Here is a 25,000-nt window from a genome sequence, read left to right as displayed (position 1 = left end):
AAACAAGAAAGGAAAAGAACGTGCCGACAAGAAAAGAAAACATGGACAGGATCAATCTGGAATGAATTCAAAGCGAGAATAATTGCATTAGGCCACTCTTACGCCATCATTTACAGTCACATCAGTCAACCTCGTTCCCAGGGCCTTTCCCTTAGTTGGGAGTGAATGAATGAATGAATGAATGAAAGTCTTTATTTAAAGAGGGTAGCACTTAATAGCAAGAGGCTAATAAACTTGTGGCCCTCACAGATTACACAACTGTATAATCAGATAAATATGTCAGCTAAAATATGTAAACATTTAAAATAAGTATTTGAAATAAGACAAGATTCAATTAAGAAGATATTATTAAATAGTAAAATGATGCAAACATTGTTGTTCCTTAAAAATCTTGGCAAACATGTTCTTTTTAAAACATGCCATAGAATCTAGTTTCCTAATTTCAAGAGGTATACTATTCCACAGCCTTGTAGCCGAGACAGCGAAAGAGCGTCCTCTCTCTGATTCTCTTTTGTATTTAGGACAAACAGCATTAATGCTTGAATATCTAGTGTTGCGGGAGTGCCGCTTATTATTCAAAATTAGGTGTTCATTAAGATAATTCAGCAAACGCCCATTAATTCGCTTATACATTATTTTGCATTTATCTATCTTATGTTCCTCATAAAACGGAATCCAACCTAGCTTGTTAAACAAAGCAACTGATGGTGTCGTGCGATCGGCATAACAAATAACTTGTGCCGCACGTTTTTGCAATCTTAATACATAATAAACCGATTCTTTGTCGCAATTTGCCCAAACCACGTTGGCGTAAGACCTAACAGGGCGAATGATGATATTATAAAGCTGAAGTCGCTGTTTAAGAGGTAAACAGGCTCGAATCTTACGCAGCATTGCGATTCTAGAGGCCATCTTTTTACATACTTTCTCAATATGTTCATTAAATGACAATTTGCTGTCAATTTCTACTCCTAATAAGGTAGCACAATCCACATTATTGAGCTGTTTTCCGTTTACAGTAACAACTATGTCACTTCCATTTATGTCAGCCCCACATCTTTTCCCAGTGATCGTGAGTACTTTAGTCTTGTCTTCATTTAAGGGGAGCTTATTTGCTGAAGCCCAAAATTGAATTTCAGAGACAGACTTATTTAGTGAGGAACTTAAGTTGGCTAAGTTTTTCACATCCGCAAAAGCGTTGACAGCCATATCGTCTGCGTAAAGGTCCAACTGAGCACTTGTATACAAGAGCAAATCGTTAATAAACAAAATGAAAAATAAAGGATCTAAAATACTGCCCTGAGGGACTCCATGCAACGTCAAAGCTTCGCTTGAGTCACTCCTATTTACACGGACAATTTGCTTCCGATCCGACAAATAAGAGTGACACCAGGCAAGCTCCCGGGTGACTATACCGTACAGCTCCAACTTGCGCAACAATAGCTTATGGTCCACGATGTCGAAAGCCTTTCGATAATCGACCAGGACCATGCCGCATACTTGATTGTTATCGAAGCCATAGTTAGTAGAGGGGAACCCTCTACTAACTATGTCTAAGCCGAACAAAAGCTCGTCACTAACTTAATTAGGTGGAGGGGTGGAGCTTGAGGTGGGAATTAAGGGCAAAGGCCTTTGGAACGCGATTCTCACATCCGCTAGTGACACACTCGACTGAGCCTCGTGTGCTAACTTTTTTTCCTTTCCACATTTTCACGTAATCTGCAATCTATTACGTAGCATATACAGGGCAACGTGGAATCTGAAGTCTGTGTCACCATGGCCTAGAGAGCGATTTTTGTATTAAATAATTAAAACTTCCCTGTTAGCGCTCACTTCAACAACTTAACCGTGATCTGCACTCTCCTTCGGTTTTACGTCATATAACGGTGCACGCAAAAAAGAAAAACTACTGAAGGCATAAACCTGTACGATAAATTGGCTTGGTTCACGCAATAAAAGATTTAATCCCGCAACCTATCTTTGCAATAATTGGCTCGGCTCAAGAATGGCTCAAGAATGAGTTCGAAATCGAGTGAGTGCAAGAAAACAAGCCTTTTCTCAGAAAATGCCAGAAGTGATTAACATGTAACTTCTCCCTATGATATCCATATATTATCTAGCAAACAGGTAATGAGAATTTAACACTTAGTACTACAAATCTAACACCAAATTCTCGTAACTAATTAACTAGGAAATGTGTATGAACTAGAGGGGAGAATCTACAATCAGATCTTGAGAGTAAAAAGGTTCAGGCAATTAAACCCACAAACCAAAGGTATAGGAAGCAATACATTCCCAGCGAGCAGCCTATCAACAAATTCTTTATTCAATGCGATTCTATTTACAACAATCGTTTTATTTTACTCACATTGAGCTATAACAGTTCAAGTACTTTGTAACTCTCGTTGACCCACAAAAAAAGATCTACAAAAGTTACTTTGAGTACCTATAATAATAAACTATCAAGTCCAAAAAAACTATTAACGTTTTCAGGCTTCAAGCTGCTTTCACGACAGCCTTTTACCATAAAGTTCTACTATGATCAGTAATGATTCAAAATATTCTGTTTCTAACCATTTCGTAACTGTTCCTTTTTTAAGATTTAGCTTAAAATTAAGATCATTAAAATAAATTGGCGAGATCTCTTGTAAGCTAATGATGTTGATTAGTTTGACGCTGCTTCCCACTTTTACAGAAAGTGTTTTAAATAGCTATATTTCTAAATTGTAAGTTCAAAACCTGGTCTGTATTTCTCCACTATGGCTTGAACAGATTTTTTTTTTAACTCACTAATACTAAATATACTCCCAATATCTAGTCTGGTTAGCGTACAGCTTGGATTCTGTAACGCTTTACATAGACTGGCAACACCGGTATCAGTGATATCATTATCAGCCAGAACTAGAGAGGTTAGCTTACAGCTTGGATGCTGTAAAGCTTCACATAGACTGGCAACACCGGTATCAGTGATCTTATTACCAAACAGATTTAGTGTGGTTAGCTTACAGCTTGGATGCTGTAAAGCTTCACATAGATTGGCAACACCGGTATCAGTGATCTTATTACCCAACAGATATAGTGTGGTTAGCTTACAGCTTGGATGCTGTAAAGCTTCACATAGACTGGCAACACCGGTATCAGTGATCTCATTACATGCCAGATCTAGTGTGGTTAGCTTACAGCTTGGATTTTGTAAAGCTTCACATAGACTGGCAACACCGGGATCAGTGATCTTATTATTACTTACGACTGGTCCTTCTATAATCAATTCAGACACAAGAGAGTGTTCATTGATCAGTGAATTACAGACTCGTTGTATTCCAGACATTGTTAGGAGGGAATTAAAAAGTCTCAAATCCTTAACTGGGACGAACTTATCAGAACATTTGTGTTGTGCCTCTCCAGCTTCCTCTTTATTTAGTTCACTGATAACGTCCAATACAAATGATAATGCAATGCTGTCTATATCTGATAAACCATCAAGACGCATGACGCCGTCTGAACTACTGAACGCTTGCGGATGATTCCTGATAAACGTTTTAGCGAATTCTTTGCCTTGATACTCACTCAGACACTTTGCTCAGAGAAATCGAGTATTATTCCCTGAAACTTGACTACTGGTCAACAACTTTTCCATCAGTTCCTCTTTTCCCTCACTTGACAAAATGCCAGCCATGAATTGGAAAACCATTTCAGAGCATTTCTTGACTGGAATACAATTTTCCTTTACAAACCAATGGGCGGCTAAGAATTCTTGGACAGTGAGATGTGTGAAGCTGAAGTGTTTCGTGGTTCTGATCGAACCAGTCCTATAAGGCTCACCACAGTAAAGAAGACCACTACCTTTCAGTTTGTTGACTTCTTCCAACTCAAAACCGCCTTCTATCTCGCTTTCATCAAAAGTTGGCTTCCTTTCAAGCAGCAGTTTAGCAGCAAGTTTTGATAATTTCTCTAATGTGGTTTTAATGACCGGAGGAGGCTTGAATTTGTTAGGAATTTCTTTGTGTCTGTATTCTGACTCAGAGCAGTGCTTAAGTTCAAAAATATCAATAAGTTTTGTGTAAATGTCGGTTGTTGAGACAGGAAGGTCACGAGGATTTCTTGTTTCGTTTAGAGTATACTCCATCTCGAAGCACAACAGATAACAGAGCATAGGAATATGAGCAAAACTGACTAGGTTCTCATTCTTCATGACATGTTCAAGCACAGCGCTCTTCATATTTTCGTTTTCACTGAAGTACTTTTCAATGTATTCTTTAACCTGTTTTGAAAAAAATCCCACAATTTCTAGGTACCGTCTAAAACGGATTCCTCCCAGCTTATCCGATTCATCAGGCCGCGAGGTTACAACAACGACAGAACCTTTCAGTATCTCTCCCTTGATGAGTTTTGAACATAATGCGGCCACCGGCATTTTACATTTAGCGTCATTCTGATAATTTTTCCCCGAGTTTCCAGTGATGTAATCTTGATGGGAATACTCATCATAGCCGTCAAGGATAATCAAAACTTCTTCGCGATGGTTTATAATATACTCAAATGTAAGGTCATGTAATATTGAAGAAAAGTTTAAGATTTCTCGCAAGGTCACAGGCTCTTCTTCAAGCAAATTCAATTGACGGAAAGTAAGCAAATTCGCAAATTTAAAATTTGGGATTTTAGTGTTTTCTCTTGCTTGGAATAATTTGTTGTTGGCCCAATCGCGAATCACCTTTTGGCAAAACAGAGATTTTCCAATCCCTGCTTTTCCAACGACAAGAATAGAATTAGGATCCTTCTGATCATTACTCGTGCCAAGAAATATTTCATCACAGTGCTTCACTGGAGTACCGCTGACTTTTCCGAAATACTCAATGTCTTTACTCCTTGAATATGTCTCTTCACTCCTTGAAAATGTCTCGTCATTCCTGGTGAGGCCTTTTCTTCCATGTTGTATGAGAAGATTAGTGAATATTTCATCCGTTTTCATGTTGGAAATGGTGTGAGAGGCTAGCAGTTTGGGTTGGAACTCCGTTTGGTCTGTAATGGAAGTCTTTAAAGCTGTAGTGTAGGCAGTGATGGCTGAAGGATAAGAAAGGGAAAATATTTAATAAATAACAAGAACGCGAGGAGAGCAGTTTGTGTACCTTAATTCTTACTCCACAGGGTTGAACTTTTAAAGCATTTGTGTAGGGACTTACGGCTGAACAAATGGGGAAGGAAAATATCTTATTATGTGACCACGAGTAAATGCAGTTTAAATACTTTCTATCGAATTCAGCACAGGGACATTAACACAGAGCTGTGTGCTTGAAAAGTGACTATTGTGTTTATCAGTTGAGAAATCGATCCTTGTCCAAAGGATGGAAAGGTTGTTTCGTTAAAGCGTTATTTCTTCCTTAAAAATCAAGTATATTAGGTAAACAAATCCTTTCGGGCGGCTGGTATATCAGCTGACAATGTCCACTACTGCGAGACTGTGTGAAAAGGGAATATTTGGAGGGGTCATTGCATAGAGCCGAGGAAAATTAAGGATTAATTTCACGCGTGCTTTCAGAAATCTAATAAGAAGATCAAGAACGCACGCTGTTACGCACGTTCGTGGAAAGCCATTTTAGTTTTCACTTAGTTTTATTTTTGTACAACGTCAAAAAAAGGAAAGCAACCATGATGAAAAACATTTGCCAGCAATGATAACAAAAGTTTAAGGCAAAGGTAACCTATTCTAACGTTTTCTAAATTTTGGTACTTGCCTGGGGCAACTACCAAAATTAATTTAAAAATGCCTTCTGTCTCAGCCAATCGGGATTCGGTAACTTTACCCTCAGTCTATCTTACAAGGCCTAGAAGCGAAGTTTCGAGGGAAAATGTAACATCATTAGGACAGTCTCCGAGCCACGAACACTATCAGTCAGCAAACCAGAAAAGAGTGTATTTATTTTGTAACTCTTAATTTTCATATTGCGCGAAAACCGCTCTTTAAAAAGCCAGGGTTGATCTGACGGTGGATGGGTATATGCGAGCAGCTTTTTAATACCACTATCACTGGACTCAACAAAACGACTTTCTTTTTGTTGTGTGTGAATAAAAGGAAATAGAGATGATAAGAGAAAACTTTAGAGCTGGCTTTTTTTTTCACTAGCTTTGTTTCTTTCTGACGGAAACCATCAGAGGACAAATATCGTTGCAGACGGAAGTTATTGCCTGATAACTTAGGTATCCAATAAAATCGCACGAGAATTAATGGTAGGTTGCAATTCGTACTAATTTTTAACAAATCTCTCCCTCCCCCTTTCGCTTGATAAGGTTTGAAACAAAAACAATGGATTTCATGAAAAATTTATCCTTCAGAGGGGAGTGGAATGTAGTCAGAATAACTTGACAAGGGTTGCGTGACGTATCATTAAGGACGCTTGACCGGTCTTGTTAAGTCACTTACAGCCATGAAAGATAGAAAAATCTACATTTCTCAAACTCCATCACACTTAAGAACCCTCGTAACTAATTTCAGAAATAGATATTTCCGTCAATTTTGAAAAACCAGTTTTTCTATTTCTTAATCTCTGGTAGGAAGGACTCCATTGAGTTTAAATATAAGTCAGTGAGGATCTCTCAAGTGCACGATATCTCAGATCTGGTTTACACTTAAGCAGATTTCTTTTTCTGATTCGTGACCAATTCGGAACATTTAGGTAATGGATGTCCTTAAAACACCAATTTGTAATTAAAACAGCGTTCCGACTTCACCGCTACTTTGAAGATCAAGAAGGCCGCCGAGGTGGAGTTAAGAGAAGATTTTTGAATTTGAATACTTTAAAACCATTTTTGAAGTTTTCAAGTTTACCTAACTTCATGAGAAAGTCTAAATCTGCAATTGACGACAAAATTGTCGACAAATTAGTCTTTCGTTTGCCCCCGTTAAGTTAACCTATTTGCCTGAATAGCCCCGGGCTCTTAAAGAAATATTTACATCATCAAACGACGCATGTTGAAACAGATGCTGTGACAGTTGGTTCCGTTCTCATCTAGTTTGGGAGTACAGTCGGGGTGAAAAATGTGGTTAAAAACCGTTCCAAGGCGGAGCGTTGCTACATTCAGTGATGTGCTTAATGAATTCGAATTCCTTAGTGACAGAGGCCTCCCCTCCCCTTTGAGTAGACCAGAGGATGTTTTAGATTTTTTAATTACTTCTCTGAAACCTTGCAACCTGCTGCTTTTTTTTTAAGTACGAGGAGAGTGGAGGTGGAGTTGAAAAGATCGAGAAGTAATTTGTATGGATTCCCAGGGAACAACTAAGCAGGAGACATTACCTTGAGGAATGTTGAAGGAGTGCTAAAAATGGATATCATAGGCATAGTTGGCAAAGGAGGAACTATGCATGTGGAACTAACGATAGGGTCGTAGAATTTTCAGGGGAGATCAACTAATGTGACTTGCAGGTAGCCTATAAGTTCAGAAAACGTTTGGTATAGATTTGGTCTACAATCAGGTGGTACATAGTTGAAAAAATATTTACAGTAAACATATAGGCCAGAATATTAAATCATGACTTCAAGTTCACAATATGGGCCTCAAGCGTGTTCGAAAAAGTTTGGGAAATCATTGTCTTTTCTTTTACAAGTGCTGCGGTAGGAGTATTAAACCTATTGTCACGATGTTTCTCGATTCTTTGTTTTACGAAAAGCAGTGCTACCCTGGATTTAGGACCCAACTATTTATATATTTATTTATTTATTTATTTCATTTGCAACTATTCTACTCAAAGTTAAGGTACAGCACATACCACTCTTTGTCTTAAATGTTCTGACGTCTGGCTCACTGTCCCCTTGTTTGTTGACAGCAAACAGCTGCATTTCGTACTCTGCGTCATACTCGAGACCAGTTATCTCGTAGTGAGTTTCCACAATGTTTCCCCGTTGAACCAGTTCTGTGGATTGAGTCATGGGTTGTTTCGTCCATTCTAGACGGTATTTAATGCTGCAATTACTGCTATTAGCCTCTACTTCTGACCAGGTCACAGTGAAATTTTTGTCAACTTCACTTTCTACATTTGTGATGGTGGGTTTCTCAGGTAAACCTGTTCAAAATAATAATTCTTTTGAGTTTTGTCTCTGATGAAAGTGAAATACTTACTGTAACTAGATTAATCGCTGTGTGTAATGAATTTAAATTCCCTAGCAACACACCCCCCTTAAATAAACAAGTGAGTTTTTTATTTTTTCAATTACTCTTCTGACTTTTGGCAACTTCCTAATTTTCTTCTAAGTAGAGGAGAGAGGGGGGGGTGGGGCAGCAAAGACGGAGAAGTAATTCTTACCCCCCCTTCCGAATTCACTGAAAAGGTACAAAGTTGGAAAAAATGTACTCAATAAACATCTAACCCAGTTTTACCCTTTAACTCTGATGAGTGACCGAGAAAGAATTTCTCCTTACAATATCAATACAACATCAAGCAGACAAGTGATGAGAATTAAGAAATATATCAACAAGGGGATTGTTGGTTGACCCAACAAAAAGTTTTTCATAGTAACATCATAAGAATTATGTGGCAGACAGTGAAGACAATAATTACTAACGGAATCATAGGAGTATAAATGTTAAACCAATTTGTTCTTAAGACATTCACTTAAAATAGTCTAAAACCAATGTGATATCAATTTCAGGTTCCAAGAAAAAGGTAAAAAAAAAAAAAAAACGTAAATATGTGAGCTGGCATCCATCACTTTCCTTCCCATTCCAAAAACTTCCAACATCAAAATACAGTTGTACACATATCACTCAATAAGTCTTCTTTATTAGTTTAATCTTCTTTATTAGTTTAATGTCATGAGTGACCAAGGCCGAATTTCTTCTTACAATATCAATACAGTATCAACCAGACAAGTGATGAGAACGAAAATAAATATCAATAAGGGATTAAAAATTGATCTCATACCAATTTATTCAAAAGAACATCATAAGAGTTAATGGCAGATGGTAGGGTGAGTTTCTAATGAGATCAGGGGAGTAAAACGCGTGAAAACAATTTGATGTGTTGCAATTTGGCCCTGGAATGTATTTCAAATCACATGAAATCTCTTTTGTAGATGTCATTAGCCTCTGTCAGTTCTCCATAAACCAAGCTAACGACAGAATACAGGTTTTCTCCTCACTCGCAGAATGAACTGTTAGCCATTGTTACCTCCCTCAATGTAACCAAAAGTTTCTCCCTAACACTTACAGTAACCATTTAAATCCTTTGAGTAGCCTGCATCTATTTTTTCATTACAGTAATACTGCTGAGTCATTCATAAAGATGACGGGAATAGAGGAAATTATTGCCAAACTAGGAAGCTTTGATTGTTAAATGAATTCTCCTAGTCAGTTCCCAAGTAAATGTATAGAGAAAAGTATGGGGAATATGAATACCGATATCAGGGTGTAATGGTTTAAAGAAAGCATGTTCAACTTAATTATTGGAATCAAAATTAGTGTAACTTGATTGATTTCCTATTTTGTAAACTGATACTGAATGACTCATTCTGATTGCAATCCATACAAGGTTATGCTGTGGGAACTTAGATCTAAATCACATCTATCCCTTAAAAAAAAAGATTGAGACAGAAATACCTGCATTATAGTGAGGCCAATCTTGGAATATGACTGAATCACTCAAAATGTTGGCCACAACAGATGCCGCCATCACACAAGCAATCTGTTTCCATTTCTCACTTGAAGACTGCCTTTCATTTGCAAACTCTTTGATGCCCTTGACTACCACCCATTCTGTCTTAAAATCATGGGCTGCTGCAAACACTCCTGAAAAAAAAAAACATTCATGAATGTCTCTTAACATTGACTTGTCTCTTTACCATATAAGCTTATTTCTTTGCATCCTTGTGATAATTATTGTTCAATTGAAGTTCACACAGATTCACTTTCTAGCTTCTGGTAAACATACCCATCACAGAAAGAGGTTAGTGTAAGTCCCTACATGTGCAACCAATGTTTACAAGAAAACTTGTACACCAAGACTGTAAAATCAATTTCCAGTTTACATTTCTCAAGACACAAAATGTTATCAATTAGAGTGAACTCTTTCACTCCTTAGATCTAATTATCCTATAATGTTGGTTGGGAGAATTGGGTTTTGGATCTACTAATAATCCCTTTCTTGATATTTGTTCTATTCTTATTTCTTGTCTGCTTGATATCATATTGATCTAGGAAGGAGAAATTCTTTTTTGATCAGTTTGGGGAGTTAAGGGGGTTAATAAGGACTGCGATTCTACTCCCCAGACCTCAAACAATTCAGCAAGATACTTCCTACATTTTTAGAAGACACAACTTTGACAAATCATGACATCCTGAAGGGGCAAATCAATTGCAAATTAATTAATTTGTTACCTTCACCCTTACAAAAACATCTTCCTACCAAACACTAGCCTAAAACAAAATCAAATTTGCATATACAATTCCTGCAAAGTTTCTTGAGCCAGTTGGAACAATTCTAGCACAGCTTCTCTAAAAACACTTGCTACAGGTGCAAATACTGTATCTTTGACTCATAAATCATCATAATTAACATGATTCTCACCTCCACCTTCCATTTTAACTGCAATTGCTTCAGGATGTTGACCAATCATGTCCTTGTTTGCCTCTGAGATACTCAGAAACACTCCATCACAGTGCACTTTGGCATTATATTCATCAGCATTTTGTAAAGGTGCCTTCCACCCATCAGCCACATGTTTGATCAAGTTACCAATATCTCTGCTGGGAGGAGTCTTGTGTGCAGCTGTTATCAGCTTTGCTGAAACAATCACATCTCCTAGCTTAGCCTCTCTGCTGTCCAAACCACTGCAGGCACCAACAGAAAAAATAGCCTTGGGTCTCAAGAGTAAGATGGCATCTTTTGAAACAGACAAAGAGCCCCCAGGAACATCACGACCTTTGGAGCACCTCATCAATGCGATTTTCATTTTCTTTCCTTGATCATCACCCATGCAGCCAAAGTACACATAGCCAATACTGTTGTGGTAACTCTTAAAGGGTTCCTTCAGGTAGGCAAAACAGCTTAAGAACTCACATTCCTCCACTGTTAATAACAGAATATCAACAGGGAGCTTGACATATTTGCTCCAATCAGAAGAGGTGTCTGGAAGATCACTCATCAGTGGAAGTGTAACACTGAGCTTTGGTGGGCTGGCTTTACTATTCTGTGCTGATCTGTTCTCCCCTGACACTAGTACTGTCTCTGAAAACAAAGAATGGAGTTTTAGTATTTTTCCATTCATGCATTACAAGTTATTAGCTGATCCACATGAAATCAAAGACAACGTAGAAAGAGAATAGAAAACCAGTTATCAATAATATACATGTATCAATGAGTCCTTGACCATGCGTAAAACAGTTCATTACATTCATACCAAGATTTACGCACCAAAAACCATCAAGATTTACGCACCAAAAAGCATCAAGATTAAAATAGTCTCTTCGTGCTAGAAGAGCCAGCTCATTGGTCATATGATTTTTTTTCACTATAAGTGAAAAACGACGTATTAACGCGCTGATTGGCTATATCATTATTTTCACTAGTGAACAAAACTGTGTCGCTGGCTTGCCGCTCCTCTTGACTGACAAATAGCACATTTCTAAGAGTTTAGGTGCATTTTTCTTTAGAAAGATGGCTTCAAATCAGACTAACCGTTTCCAGAGCCTAGATTCATCAGTAGAAGAGTTCATACACGGTCACGAGAATGAAAACATCAAGAAAAGGACCAAACATGAGGTCCATCTGTTCCACGAATTTCTTGTTTTTAAAGGTGATAAAATACAAATGGACCGAGGTAAGTCTCGGGTTTTCACTTCTTTATTTCAAAATTTTGAACTTCCATAGAACTATTTCAACATAAATTATTTTCAGGATGTCTTAATTTATTCTGCCTAGTTCTGCCTTTTAACGGCATTTTCGCTTAATAATTTAGGTGTAAAGATGTAAAGAAGTGTTTTACAAGGAAACAATTTCAGTGCAACTCCCGAAAGGCAGCTTGACGGCGCGTTACTATCCTTTGAAAGAAAGTAAAGATATGTTTATCTCTGAGTTCTGTTTGCTTATGAATCTCAGTATGTGTATAATAAATAAGTTATTTCACAGTTAGTTCGCCTGTATGATTTTTATTCACTCTTTGTGAATAAAAATCGTACGCGCTCACCAACTGCGAAATAACCTCAATTATGCCCACACTAACCGATAAAACAGGACACAAATTTCATCAGCATATTCACGGAGAAAAGAACTCCTTGTGCTGCCATTTTTTTCCTAGTATGCAAGCCTGTGTCATTTGCTGAGTAACATCATCTTTCCCTCAAATAATCAGGCTTCAAATTCATCATCTTCAGTACAAAATTATATCTTAGCTTCATATGAGTTTTTTACAAAATAATATAACTTCCCATCATCAAGAAAAAAAACAAAAATTCACTTCCATGTACATGTTGGTGTGACTTTTCGCACAGAAACTTTGGGAGAAATCCTTTTTATTTCACAATCCACTATATCGAACATTATTAAAAAGACTTAAAATCAACAAAAGTAAATCAAACAAATCTTCCATCCCTGAACTTTGTTCAGATATCTCAATGGAATCCTCCAGGTCATCTTCCTTTCTGGCCTTTTTTACCACTTCATCTTCATGTGATTTGTCTCTGATGCAGTCTTCATCCTTCAGCCACTCTCTCAAAAGCTCTTGGTAATGTTCCTCAAGATCGGCATCCATACAATCAATTTCAAGATCGTTGATAGCATCCCCATAGCGGGTCCCTCCAATACGCTGAAAGGTGTCTTTGATGTCATTCCAGCAGGAACTGAAGGTTGCATCATCAACTGAACCACTGGTAACATGGCTGTAAACTCTGTCTCTGAGGATCTTGATGCGAGTGATGTCAGCTGCTGGAGTGGTGTCTGTTACCAGAGGAAGGTAATTCCAGCGAGAGGCAGGGAGAGTCAGACCCCAAATGTTCCTCAGAAGAAGTATCAGCAGGGAGCTTTCAAAGTTTATTGAGGAAACTGATGATTTCACAGCAGGATACAGTTTCCCCCACTGGGAGGTACTCAGGACTCTTTTCTTTCGCAGTGTTTGCAATTTTGGACGATTTGTAGCATCAGTCAGAACAGTCTGAAGGTGTCCTGGTGGACATATCCTGTCAAAGATCTCCCTTAACACACATGATCCAACATCAACGAGAAGGCGACACAGCTGAGCATAATTAGAGGTTTCTTTGGTAGAAGGATATGATGGAGTGGCAGAAGCCATGAGGAGATGTCTCCTGTAAGGATATGGTTTAACTGAATTATTGTCGGTGACATTACAAAACATCAAATGTAACAAAGCTGTCATGAATTTAACACCAAAATACTAAAATCTCATACAGCATTAAGCAAATGTTTACAATATAATGGTCACCTGACAGGCTCATTGAACAATTTGATGACAATCGATAAATTTCTGATAATTTTCCAGCACTGGAATGTGGCCGATTGAATTCACTAATAAAAACGAAAGATAACCGGGGAATCAACGTTAAAAAATATAGAGAAATAAAGGATATAACTCAGAGCAACAATACGAAAATACGAACACGTCTCCAAGACACAGGAAGTGCTGACCAAAGCACTAATCCACGAGTTTTCACGAGTTTCTCGCTTGTGATTACAGGAATCAAGCTGAAAAGTAAAATATGCACGAATTGTTTTACCTTGAAAAAAATCTGCCACTCAGAAACGCTAAATTATGGAGTAAAATATGGATCTTTGTGTCATTTAACTCTAACTGAGCTGACAATCGCATTTCAGTGCATTCACATTACTCATATAATTTCTGAACGACATGAATCACATGTTTCACAGTAACTTTGTGTATGTGATTTGTTTTCCCCTTTTTTTCCACTTGCGAGGGACAATAAAACAAGTATTAATTTAAAATGGTGTGTATTAATCTTCAGAACAGGAGATGCCCAAGAGGCAAAGTTTTTAGTCCTGTGGAAGCTTTTTTTTTTCAGCCTTTTCTATTTTACTTGCTCAAGGTGCAGCTAACCTGAGGATAATTTTTGAACTTGAATTTCATGCACAGGTGAAAGTGAAATTTCAAATTTCTTCCAAAAATTGAGATCAGATTCCTCAATTGGAAACAAATTTACTGAACTTTAAATCATTTTAATTATTTTGTAACTTTCATATCTGGCTTGGAAATTACAATGTGGGGATAAAAACCACCATACCATTCTCTGAAGTATTGTAAATTGGTTGGAGTTGCCAAATTGTCCTGCTTCTGTAGGAGGATTTTCTTGGTTTTCCTAAGAGCAAATGTGGCCAAAAATCAAACATTTTCAAAATATTGTGGCAGCAGCCAAAAAATTGATTCGGCACATATTCTCAAGTTAGGGGGACCTTACAGTGAAACAAACCACTGCATTCTTCATTTGGCTGAATATCAATTCATTTTCGAGAGAATTGATAATAACTGAATTCCACAAAAATGCTGCTTTCAATTTCAATTTGTGCCATTTTTGATGACTGATGCTGTCAAATATGGGTCAAATATGGGCCTTTGAAGCAATTTTCGCCTGAAAAAATTATTTTACAGTACTTAAAAGAAACAGTGGTTTCATTTATTTTAAATTAAAAAGAGATTCATGGGAAAATTGTGAAATGAATTGATATTTTGAACTGAAATGCACATTACTGCTTTTAGAGAGACTACCTCTCAATGATGTGTAGAACAAGTGAGATGTGCTGAAATGAACACCAGCTGAGCTATGTTCAAATGCTAGCCTTGTAGTGCAAAATTTCATTTCTCTGAATTTGTGATCTGAGTGAGTTACAGAGAGTTATCTACTTATGTTAAGTCATATTTGCCATTTTGACACCAATTTATGTGAAAACCAAGCTGAAGTACTTCAAATCAGCATGTAGAAGTTTTTCGTTTTCTGTCTTAAGTACCGGTAGAAGGCTCAGTTGGCTGTTAAGAATTCCTTTTTACTTCCTTTTCTTTAAAGTTCCTCTGTATATCAGAGAAACGTATTTTTTAGAACTCGTAGAAAGGTAAAGAAAAAGTATTTATGAAACTAAAACTTTGTCATAGCTGAGCAAAATGACTTGGTGGTTTCACCCAACCTCGCTCCCAGTGCCTTTTCCCTTACTTGGGGGGTGGGATTCATTAAAATTTCCGAAAGCTTTTACAATACTGTAGCTCTGAGGAAATCCTGTGGAACCTCAGAAAGAGCATTCTAAACAAAAGAAGTTTTGATGAGAGCTGATAATTAGTATTTAGACAGAGAAGAGAGAATGGCATTCTGCCAGGCCTTTATAGATTATGCTACAAGTAAAGGGAGCATATTATTATGCCAATAGCATTGCTTTTTTTGGCAAAATTATGCTAAAACTATGCCCCTTTTTTTTGAATTATGCTCCTTGAAAAAAATTGCAAATAAGTCCAAAAAATACATTTTTTAATGGGAAGCTGTTGGTCTACAAGAAAATGCAACAAATCCACAATGAATTCAAATAAACATGTGGTTCATGTTAACCCGGGCTCAGACCGTTTCATACGCCGCTCAGTGATTCACAGTGAACTTCAGATGTTACTACCAGAACTAAAACTTAAAACATCAAATAACGTCACCAAGTGCTTGGGAGTAGAGATGAACAATGATCAAATTGTAGCACCAAAAATGATCCGATTATTATCAAAAAAAGGGAATTATGCTAGCATTGCTACTTGGCAGAAATTATGCTAGTTTGCTGAAATTATGCCAAAAATTATGCTAGCATAATCTATAAAGGCCTTGTAACAGCTTTTTGGTGTACCCATAAATTCCAAAACTATGACAATTCACTGTCTCAGAGGCTACCTTAAACAGTACCTTGCACATGAAAGAGGAGTCATATATATCTCCCAGTCTCTCCTTCACACTTGCTAACTAGGACTGATAACCAGTCTGTCGGTTCAGTGAAGTCTTGATTGAAACATGGCTTTTGTTCGAGTTGGCTGCGGTTGAACTCTACTTTAAATTATTCTAATTCAGTGTTTCTGAGTGGCCAATTTTTTTCAAGGTAAAACAATTCGTGCATATTATACTTTTCAGCTTGATTCCTGTAATCACAAGGGAGAAAATTGTGAAAACTCGTGGATTAGTGCTTTGGTCAGCACTTCCTGTTTCTTGGAGACGTGTTTTCTATCGGCCACATTCCAGTGCTGGAAAATTATCAGAAATTTATCGATTGTCATCAAATTGTTCAATGAGCCTGTCAGGTGACCATTATATTGTAAACATTTGCTTAATGCTGTATGATACTTTAGTATTTTGGTGTTAAATTTATGACAGATTTGTTACATTTGATGTTTTGTAATGTCACCGACAATAATTCAGTTAAACCACATCCTTACAGGAGACATCTCCTCATGGCTTCCCCTGCTCCATCTTGTCCTTCTACCAAAGAAACCTCAAATTATGCTCAGCTGTGTCGCCTTCTCGTCGATGTTGGATCCTGTGTGTTAAGGGAGATCTTTGACGGGATATGTCCACCAGGACACCTTCAGACTGTTCTGACTGATGCTACAAATCGTGCAAAATTGCAAACACTGCGAAAGAAAAGAGTCCTGAGTACCTCCCAGTGGGGAAAACTGTATCCTGCTGTGAAATCATCAGTTTCCTCAATAAACTTTGAAAGCTCCCTGCTGATACTTCTTCTGAGGAACATTTGGGGTCTGACTCTCCCTGCCTCTGGCCGGAATGACCTTCCTCTGGTAACAGACACCACTCCAGCAGCTGACATCACTCGCATCAAGATCCTCAGAGACAAAGTTTACAGCCATGTTACCAGTGGTTCTGTTGATGATCCAACCTTCAGTTCCTACTGGAATGACATCAAAGACACCTTTCAGCGCATTGGAGGGGTCCGCTATCAGGATACCATCAATGATCTTGAAATTGATTGTATGGATGCAGATCTTGAAGAACATTACCAAGAGCTTTTGAGAGAGTGGCTGAAGGATGAAGACTGCATCAGAGACAAATCACATGAAGATGAAGTGGTAAAAAAGGCCAAAAAAGAAGATGACCTGGAAGATTCCATTGAGATATCTGAGCAAAGTTCACGGAAGGAAGGTTTGTTTGATTTACTTTTGTTGATTTGAAGTCTTTTTTAATAATGTTAGATATGGTGGATTGTGAAAGAAAAATAATTTCTCTCAACGTTTCTGTCTGGAAAGTCACAGCAACATGTATATGTTGGTGAATTTTTTTGTTTTTTTGTTTTTCTTGATGATGGGATGTTCTATAAAAAATTCATAACTCAGATATAATTTTGTACTGAAGATGATGAATTTGAAGTGTGATTATTTGAGTAAAAGATGATGTTACTCAGTGAATGACACAGACATGCATACTAGGAGAAAAAAGGGAATACTTGGAGTTCTTGTTTCCTTGAGTATGCCTGTGAAATGTTTCTACTGTTTTATCAGTTATAGTGTAGGCATAAACTGTTTTATGCAGGCCTAGGGTCAAGGGCTCATTGATGTACTATTCATAACTCAGGTTTTCTTTTGCTTTTCTACGTTGTCTTTGATTTAATTTGAGTCGGCTAACAACTTGTAATGGATGAATGGAAAAAACTGAAAAGTCCATTCATTTTCAAAGACAGTACTAATGCCAGGGGAGAATAGATCAGCACAGAATAATAAAGCCAGCCCACCAAAGCTCAGTGTTACCCTTCCACTGATGAGTGATCTTCCAGACACCTCTTCTGATTAAAGCAATGTCGAACTCCCTGTTGATATTCTGTTATTGACAGTGGAGGACTGCGAGTTCTTAAGCTGCTTTGCCTACCTGAAGGAACCCTTCAAGAGTTACCACATCAGTATTGGCATCCAGGCTGTAAGCTAATCATACTTAATCTAGGGGGTAATGAAGTCACTGATACCGGTTGTTCCAGTCTATGTGAAGCTTTACAGTTTTCAAGCTGTAAGCTAACCACACTATATCTGTATGATAATATGATCACTGATACCAGTTTTGCCAGTTCTTGTAGAGCTTTACAGAATCCAAATTGCAAGCTAACCACACTGGCGCTGCCTGAGTCTATTAATCATAAATGGCGGGAAAGTCTTCAAGCTAAAACTCAGAGACACCGACCATCTTTATGCCTGTCTTTTTATTAATATTTTGTTTTTTTAATTTCAATCGATTTTTATAGTTCAAGAAAAGAAATGCAGGCAGTAAAAATCTTAATTTGGGGTCAAAGGGACTTACAAGGTAGTTTAAGTATTTCAATAATCGGAGTGAAAAGTAACGCTCAATGAAAATAGAACTGCAAAGATTTTGTAAGAAAGTTTTACTGCCTACATTTTCGTCTATACTGTCCGCCATGACATTTATAAAATAACCAGAGTAAAGCGCGCGCTCTGAATGGTCAATTCAGCGTCCACCATTTGCCCATGGGCGTACGCTGTTGACGTGAGCAAATGCAGACTAGCTTTTCGCGCGCGCTTGTGTTTTCTGGTCACTTAAGATTTGTTAAATGAAAGAAAACTCTTTTGCTACAATGTAACAATATTATGTGATAAAACAAATGATAAACGCCACAGTGTACACTATTGTGTTAAGGATGCACTTGGGAGGTTTGCTAAGCACTCAGGAAGCTACTCGCTCTCGGCTATCGCCTCGCGCGACTCTTACGTCTCTTTCGTGCTTAGCAACCTCCCGCGTGCAGCCATAGCTCAATAGTGTACGCTGTGGTGTTTACTATTTGTTAAGTATCAATCGTTGCATAAATTAGTCACCCTCATTTGAGTTGTCTAGCTTTGCTAGGTTATATTCCAAAAAATTACATGCAGAGATGTGTATTGACAGATAAAGTGGGAGGTTAAAGTTTTCGTTTGAGAACCCAGCTTATGTAGTATACACCGCGAGTTTTGATGACCTTTTAGGAGTCAGTTGCCGGGTCGTATCCGAAATTAGACTGGATCACAGATTGGACATTTGGGGTCGGTTATTTACACGTGGTGTAACCCAATCCGCGATTTTACGCAAGCAGTGATCCTCAGAGATTCTAAGAGGGTTTGTTTAATTAAATGAAGGTCCTTTTACTATAAGCTTTTGTCCCTCTTGACACTGTTCATAAAAATAAATGTTTAAATGAAAGTGTCGGCTCAATTGTAGATGAATTTTGTGAAAGACGTTTAACCTTCGTTTAAATAATCGACCCTAAATCTTAGGTTTCACTTAATATCTCGGTTCGGCTCTGTTTGTTAGCGCAGCTTGACTAAGACAAAAAAAGTGGTGATGGGGAACAGTTTGAATAAGATAGACGTATCTTTTTTAATCTAAACTGTGTAGTTGGCACTCTAGAGCAATGAGGACTCGGAGGGAACAAAATCTTTCTCTCTGTTGCAAAAATGTATCACTCTGCATTATAGATGTGCAAGAAATTTATTTAGAAAACTAAATATGACATCTTGGAGTATCTTTAACCTGAGCAACTCCGCTCTTCTGCACAAGGACTCGGGCGGCCCCTGATAGAACCTTAGAATGATACCAAATAATGCTACTAGCATTGCCCAATTATATTCCAAGTTATGCTGAGGGCTATGCTACTTTCTTTTTTTAAATAAATGCTTTCAAATACGAATCACGAAACAATTCAAAATTACACTTTTTTTTTATTAAAGCGCAATGTCATCTTTATCTTCAGTTGCTCACTACCTCTCACAAAACATAAAAACACATTTATTATGTTTTGACATCTTGTTCCCTGTGAAAGCGGAATCTCCGATCGATTTAATCTTTACTTTCGGTATGCGCAGTCCTTTAGACGACGAGCAATGCAGTATTGCAGTAACCAGTTCTTCGCCCAGGACATTGCAAAATTGAAAATAGTCTGAACCACATGCATGTCATGACTCTGGTTATGTTCCCTTCCATCACAGAAATTAAGGGTATATTGATTATGCTTACAGTGCTACTTTAATAAAAGTGGAAAAATTTTGTTGGTTGTTTTCAAATTATGCCAGGAATTGCGCTGGGACAATCTACAAGAGCCTACCCCCTGGGAGGGAGAGGGGCAGTTGAGGTGCGTAAAAAATTAGTACAAAAAACAGGCAATGAAGTTATACAGGGGTTAAAAGCCAATCCTCAGTTTTGTAATTTTAACAATTAATTTTTGACAAAAGGGAACTAAATCACGGGGTTATTGACCAAAACCAAGTTCTTCGAGATATTAAAGACTTATTACGTGTATGGATAGAGCAGTGCAGAGACTGTAAGTCATTTTATGGCGGAAAAAAGAGGAGGAGAGGGGGAGGGGATGCGTGTTTGGTCAAAACTGATAAATGAAAGGATAAAGGCTCAGTTAGGAGCACGTTCTTGAAGTTTGGATTGAAACCGATAGTTTAAGAAGAGTTAGCACTGAACACTTATTGTATCTGTTGCCTTCAACAGAAATAGTCATCTACCGCTACAGGTTGATTTTCCACTGGTGCAGCTTTAGATAATCAATAGTTACCAGGGTGGTTTATTATTTTTTACAACATTTTGTTATAAAAGTTTACACTGCATAATTAATCAATTAACAATTAATTTGTTATAATCAATACGATCGTCAATACGGCGCTGTACCGAAATCCTCTACGACCCTAGCTTTGTTGGAAATGTTTCATTGCGAGACGAATGCCACAGATGGCAACGGCTCTTCTGTTAGAATTATCTTGTTTGATTATGGGAAAGCCTTCGACCTGATCGATCACAAGATCCTGAGCGCTAACCTATGTACTTCGAACTTGCCGCACTCCATCATTATTTGGATTATCGATTCCTTACCAACCGCACCAAAGAACAAAACTTGCCAAAGGATGCGTATCTGAATGGGGTTTGGTGCCCTCTGGTGTTCCTCAAGGAACTAAGTTGGGCCCATTGCTCTTCGTCATCGTGATCAATGACTTCTCAATTATCGGCGCATCATCATGGAAGGACGTAGATGACAAAACAGTTTCCGAAATCATTCTCAAAGGCCAGCCGAGTAATGCTCAAGAATATGTCGATTCCGTGGCGGAATGGTCCGTTGACAACCGGTTCCAACTGAACACCAAAAAGTGTAGGGAAATTCGTATATCATTCTCTAAGAACAATGCTTATCTACCGCCTTTATTCATTAACGGCCATGTACTTGAAATTGTTGAGAATGCCAAACTACTTAGAGCGACTATTACAAACAATCTTTCTTGGAACTTACACATTAACGAAACCATCAAGAAAGCGCCTAAACGACTTTATTTTCTTAGCTTAAACGTGCCAGGGTTCCTACATCGGACTTAGTAAGATTCTACACATATTGGATTAGATCCGTCTTTGACTATGCTTTACCGCTTTGTCATTCATCTCTGCCTAGTTACCTAATAATTGAGAAGAATATGCTGCCTTTCTATAATATCAAAAAATGGTTTAGATATTCTAGTCTTCTCGGATAGGGACGAATAAATGGAGGTCCCGTCTCCTGCAGGGTTAGGGGTAGGAGACGTTAATTTCCCACGCACGAGATTACTGTGTGATGGATGTCCTCCCCTGGGGTGGGATGGGTGGGTTGTTGTCTTGCGTTTCATACATGAGCCTCTGGCTCGGGCAATATGGGTAACCATGCCCCACGTAAAGACATTAAACTTTATACTATTATACTATTACTAATTAGTGACTTAGAACGAGTCCAGAAAAGAGCTCTATCAATCATTTTCCCTCACTTATGTTTCAACGAATCGTTAGTATTATTAGACTTGGATTCACTTTTCGACCATCACAATTTTTTATGCAATTCACTTTTTAATAAAATCCTACACGACAAAGAGCATAAACTACACCACCTGCTTCCCCCAAGACATTCGGCTCTAAACCCAACTTAAGGCGAAGCCGAGTGTTTGATATTAGTTACAAAATCAACCGCACCACCGCACCAAGCACAGTTTTTTAACTTTCTGTGCAATTTAATTAATAATAATATGTATGAATTTTAAGTTGTATATTTTATAGAATATTTCATCTCCAGTAATTTATAGAACATTTTAGCTACACAGTTATTGTACGTAATTCAGCGAATGGCTACCGTATGCATGTACATACCATTAAAGTATCTTATCTTATCTTTAAGTTCCTCTACAACAACTTTTTTGACATACGTAGGCGATTAAAACAAGTTTTTTACTATCTCAGTTCGTGCAGTGCCGTTCACTACTTTATCATTCTAAAATGGTAATTTCTTTTAAACAAGGAATATTAAAAAAGCAGCCATAGATAAAAAACAAAAACAAAAAAAACATAAGTGTAAGTATTTACAGGAAAACATAAGGCGACAGAGAGGAAGGCTACCGGTCCAGGCCCTGGGATGTGTGAACCTCACTTAAGTTATTTCACAACTGAGAAACAGCACAGCGTGACACTAATGAGTTATGAATGCACGCGGGAGGCTGCTAAGCTTGAAAGAGCCCTAAGAATCGTGCAAGGCGATAGCCAAGAGTGACTCTAGCTTCTTGATACTGTTTTTAGTATTTTTCTTGCTGATCGTTGTGAAAATGGTGATAACTGTTAATTACGTATACAGTTACACACTAATTGACATGAAGATCTGATTGGTGTCACCAACATTGTCGCCGTGGTGCACACTGAAGCATTTGAATTTTTTTTTCTCGCTTGAATGCTTTTTTTTCTTTTAATTTTTTTCTCGTCCTTCAAGTGTAATGTATTAAATGAATAATACTCAAATGTCACGCACACCTACACAAGTGCGTCGCGTGATAGCGTACCTGCTACCCCTTAAGACAGGTTGGTCACGCAATCCTTTGTCGCTACGCGAAAACGAGGTAGGTTCTTGTCATCCTCGGGGACCCAGGGGCTGTGAGTCGATTTCAAGTTACGGCGGAAGAGCTTTAGAATTGAAACATCCTGGAAACGTAATTGTAACAAAGTGGCATCGACAAAAATTTCCCGTGGGCAGAGTACCCAAACAAGAAAATCGAATTGTTGCTGTTTCCCAGTTTCTACTAAGCGTGGAAACTTTTATTTATTAGATGTGGGTAGATGACCCTGTACTAAGCTGACAATTACCGTGTAAAGCAAACCCTATGGGCGGCCGTCACCACCAAAATTACAAGGATGTCAAATAGATAAGTAAATACAAAGATGGTTTAAGGATCAGCTGCAGGATAGCATAGCTAATAAAGGAATGGCATGGCCAAATTATAGACAGTCTGGGTTTCCTTCATGAAATAGAACAGCCTAAACATAAATAGTTTAGCCAAATAATAAACGGTCTAGTTGCCCATGTCGAGTTGGAACATGAAATTGTGAAATGGACCAGGTAAATTGCGAATAGTCTAGCGCTCATTTGCAATACAGTACACAAACGGTGTAGCTTTGTGTCAAATGACTCAGGTTAATACGGACTAGCGCAGCATACGCACAAACGGTGTAGCTTTGGGTGAAATGGCTCAGCATAATGTCGAATGGTACAGCGTTCATACAAACAATGTAGCTTTGCGGGAAAAGGCTCAGCGTAATGTGGAATGGTACAGCGTACACACAAATGGTGTAGCGTTGTGCGAAATGACTCAGCGTAATGTCAAATGGTTCGGCATAATGTCAAATGATACATCGTACATACAAACAGCGTAGCGTTGCGTGATATAGCTCAGCGTAATGTCAAATGCTACAACGTACACACAAACGGTTTAGCGTTGCGTTAAATAGTTCAACCTTCACGTCACACCACAAGCAAGCTCGACGATTTGCCACAACATTAAAATATTTCATGTAATACTGAGCAATTTAATGTTCAGCGGGAGCGTCTGATGTTCTGAAAAGCTATTCGACGTAACGCTACACCATTCGTGTGTACGCTGTGCCATGCGACATCACGCTGAGCCATTTCACGCAACGCTACACTGTCTGTATGTACGCTGTGCCATTGTACATTACGCTGTTCCATTTGCGGTTTGTATTTTTGGTGGTTTCGGCGAGATAGCGATCTGCTGGGGGGCATGACGTCATCGAGTGTGAAGAATTGCGCGAAACCATCACATTATGTAGTCGCTGCGTTAAAGAGCTTTCACTTCGCCTTGCCGTAAAGCAGAGCCAATTCGGTAAATTTCTCCAACGAAAACTTATTGAAAAGAACAAAGTTAATGTTGCCAAATACTTTGCAAACAAAAGCACATGCTTGAGTTTTCGTTGCGTTGCGAAGGTGGGAATTAGTAACCATAAGCCGATTTTATTTTTCGTGAATTGTAGAAGGACAGTTTCCCTTCCCTTTACCACCCTGTTTTATGTGTGTGCGTTTTTTTACTTATTTTATGGCAGACGTGTCTCATCAAGAAAGGCATGTATGTGCTCAAAACCAACTCGGAAAAAAGGTTGCTTTGGCAAAAACTACATGTTTGATTGACAAATGTAAAAACAGATCAAGGCTTTCAGTTTTCTTACCATGGCGTCCAGGGCACAGACAGAATCCAACTTCTAACGTACTTCTGCGATGTTCAAATAGCCTGATCGAGAAAATAAAATAGAAATTATTTCTGCTATCACCGCACCCAGGAAAAAAATAAGTAAAGAAAGTAATATAATATACACCTCTTTAAAATAATAAATGTAAGCAGTCTTCCCTTAGCTTAATACTCTAATCGTACGGAAAACCAATTAACACATTCCGATATCACTTTGATTGAAAAATGTCAAAACAAATTAAGGTTATCAGTTTTCTTACCATGGCGTCTATGCTGGTACACACAAAATCCTACTGCTCACGTACTTTTGAAATGTTCAAAGAGCCTTTGCAGTTAAACTCTCGTTGAAAAGTAAGCGCGGGTCAGAAAAGAAAAGAGAGCTCGGCACTCGACATTTCTCGCACGTCATAACACTACTTAACACTTTAAACATTCAGGCACACCAACGTGTGCAAACTGTGGGAAACCGGGAGGCCGGCAAACCGTGGTAGAATCAAGTC

General features: G+C 38.2%; 2 protein-coding genes and 1 pseudogene across 3 annotated transcripts in view; 2 read left to right on the top strand and 1 right to left on the bottom strand.

Annotated features, from left to right (window-relative positions):
* Positions 1–2,308: 2,308 nt before the first annotated feature.
* Positions 2,309–13,656, bottom strand: LOC148726438 (uncharacterized; annotated as a pseudogene). Its single transcript, XR_015989177.1, has 7 exons — positions 12,584–13,656; positions 10,556–11,230; positions 9,589–9,777; positions 8,297–8,313; positions 7,763–8,054; positions 3,251–5,061; positions 2,309–3,145 (listed from the first exon to the last, which is right to left on the bottom strand). The product of XR_015989177.1 is annotated as an uncharacterized LOC148726438 (transcript).
* Positions 13,657–15,976: 2,320 nt separating this feature from the next.
* Positions 15,977–17,177, top strand: LOC148726437 (E3 ubiquitin-protein ligase DZIP3-like). Its single transcript, XM_088727416.1, has 2 exons — positions 15,977–16,189; positions 16,409–17,177. Exon 2 carries the CDS (start codon positions 16,422–16,424, stop codon positions 17,154–17,156), a length of 735 nt encoding a protein of 244 aa, XP_088583542.1. The 5' UTR covers positions 15,977–16,189; positions 16,409–16,421; the 3' UTR covers positions 17,157–17,177.
* A 431-nt stretch (positions 17,178–17,608) lies between these two features.
* Positions 17,609–25,000, top strand: part of LOC148726432 (elongation factor G, mitochondrial-like) — an 89,518-nt gene continuing 82,126 nt past the window's right edge. The window contains exon 1 of the mRNA XM_088727374.1: positions 17,609–21,109. The gene's annotated coding sequence lies outside the window, so the exon portion shown is untranslated. The remainder of the gene's footprint in view (positions 21,110–25,000) is intronic.

Source organism: Stylophora pistillata, chromosome 7, assembly GCF_964205215.1.
Source record: "Stylophora pistillata chromosome 7, jaStyPist1.2, whole genome shotgun sequence".
Taxonomy (NCBI): domain Eukaryota; kingdom Metazoa; phylum Cnidaria; class Anthozoa; order Scleractinia; family Pocilloporidae; genus Stylophora; species Stylophora pistillata.
The sequence above is the reverse complement of the archived record's forward strand: the minus strand, read 5'-3'. Positions and strand labels throughout refer to the sequence as shown.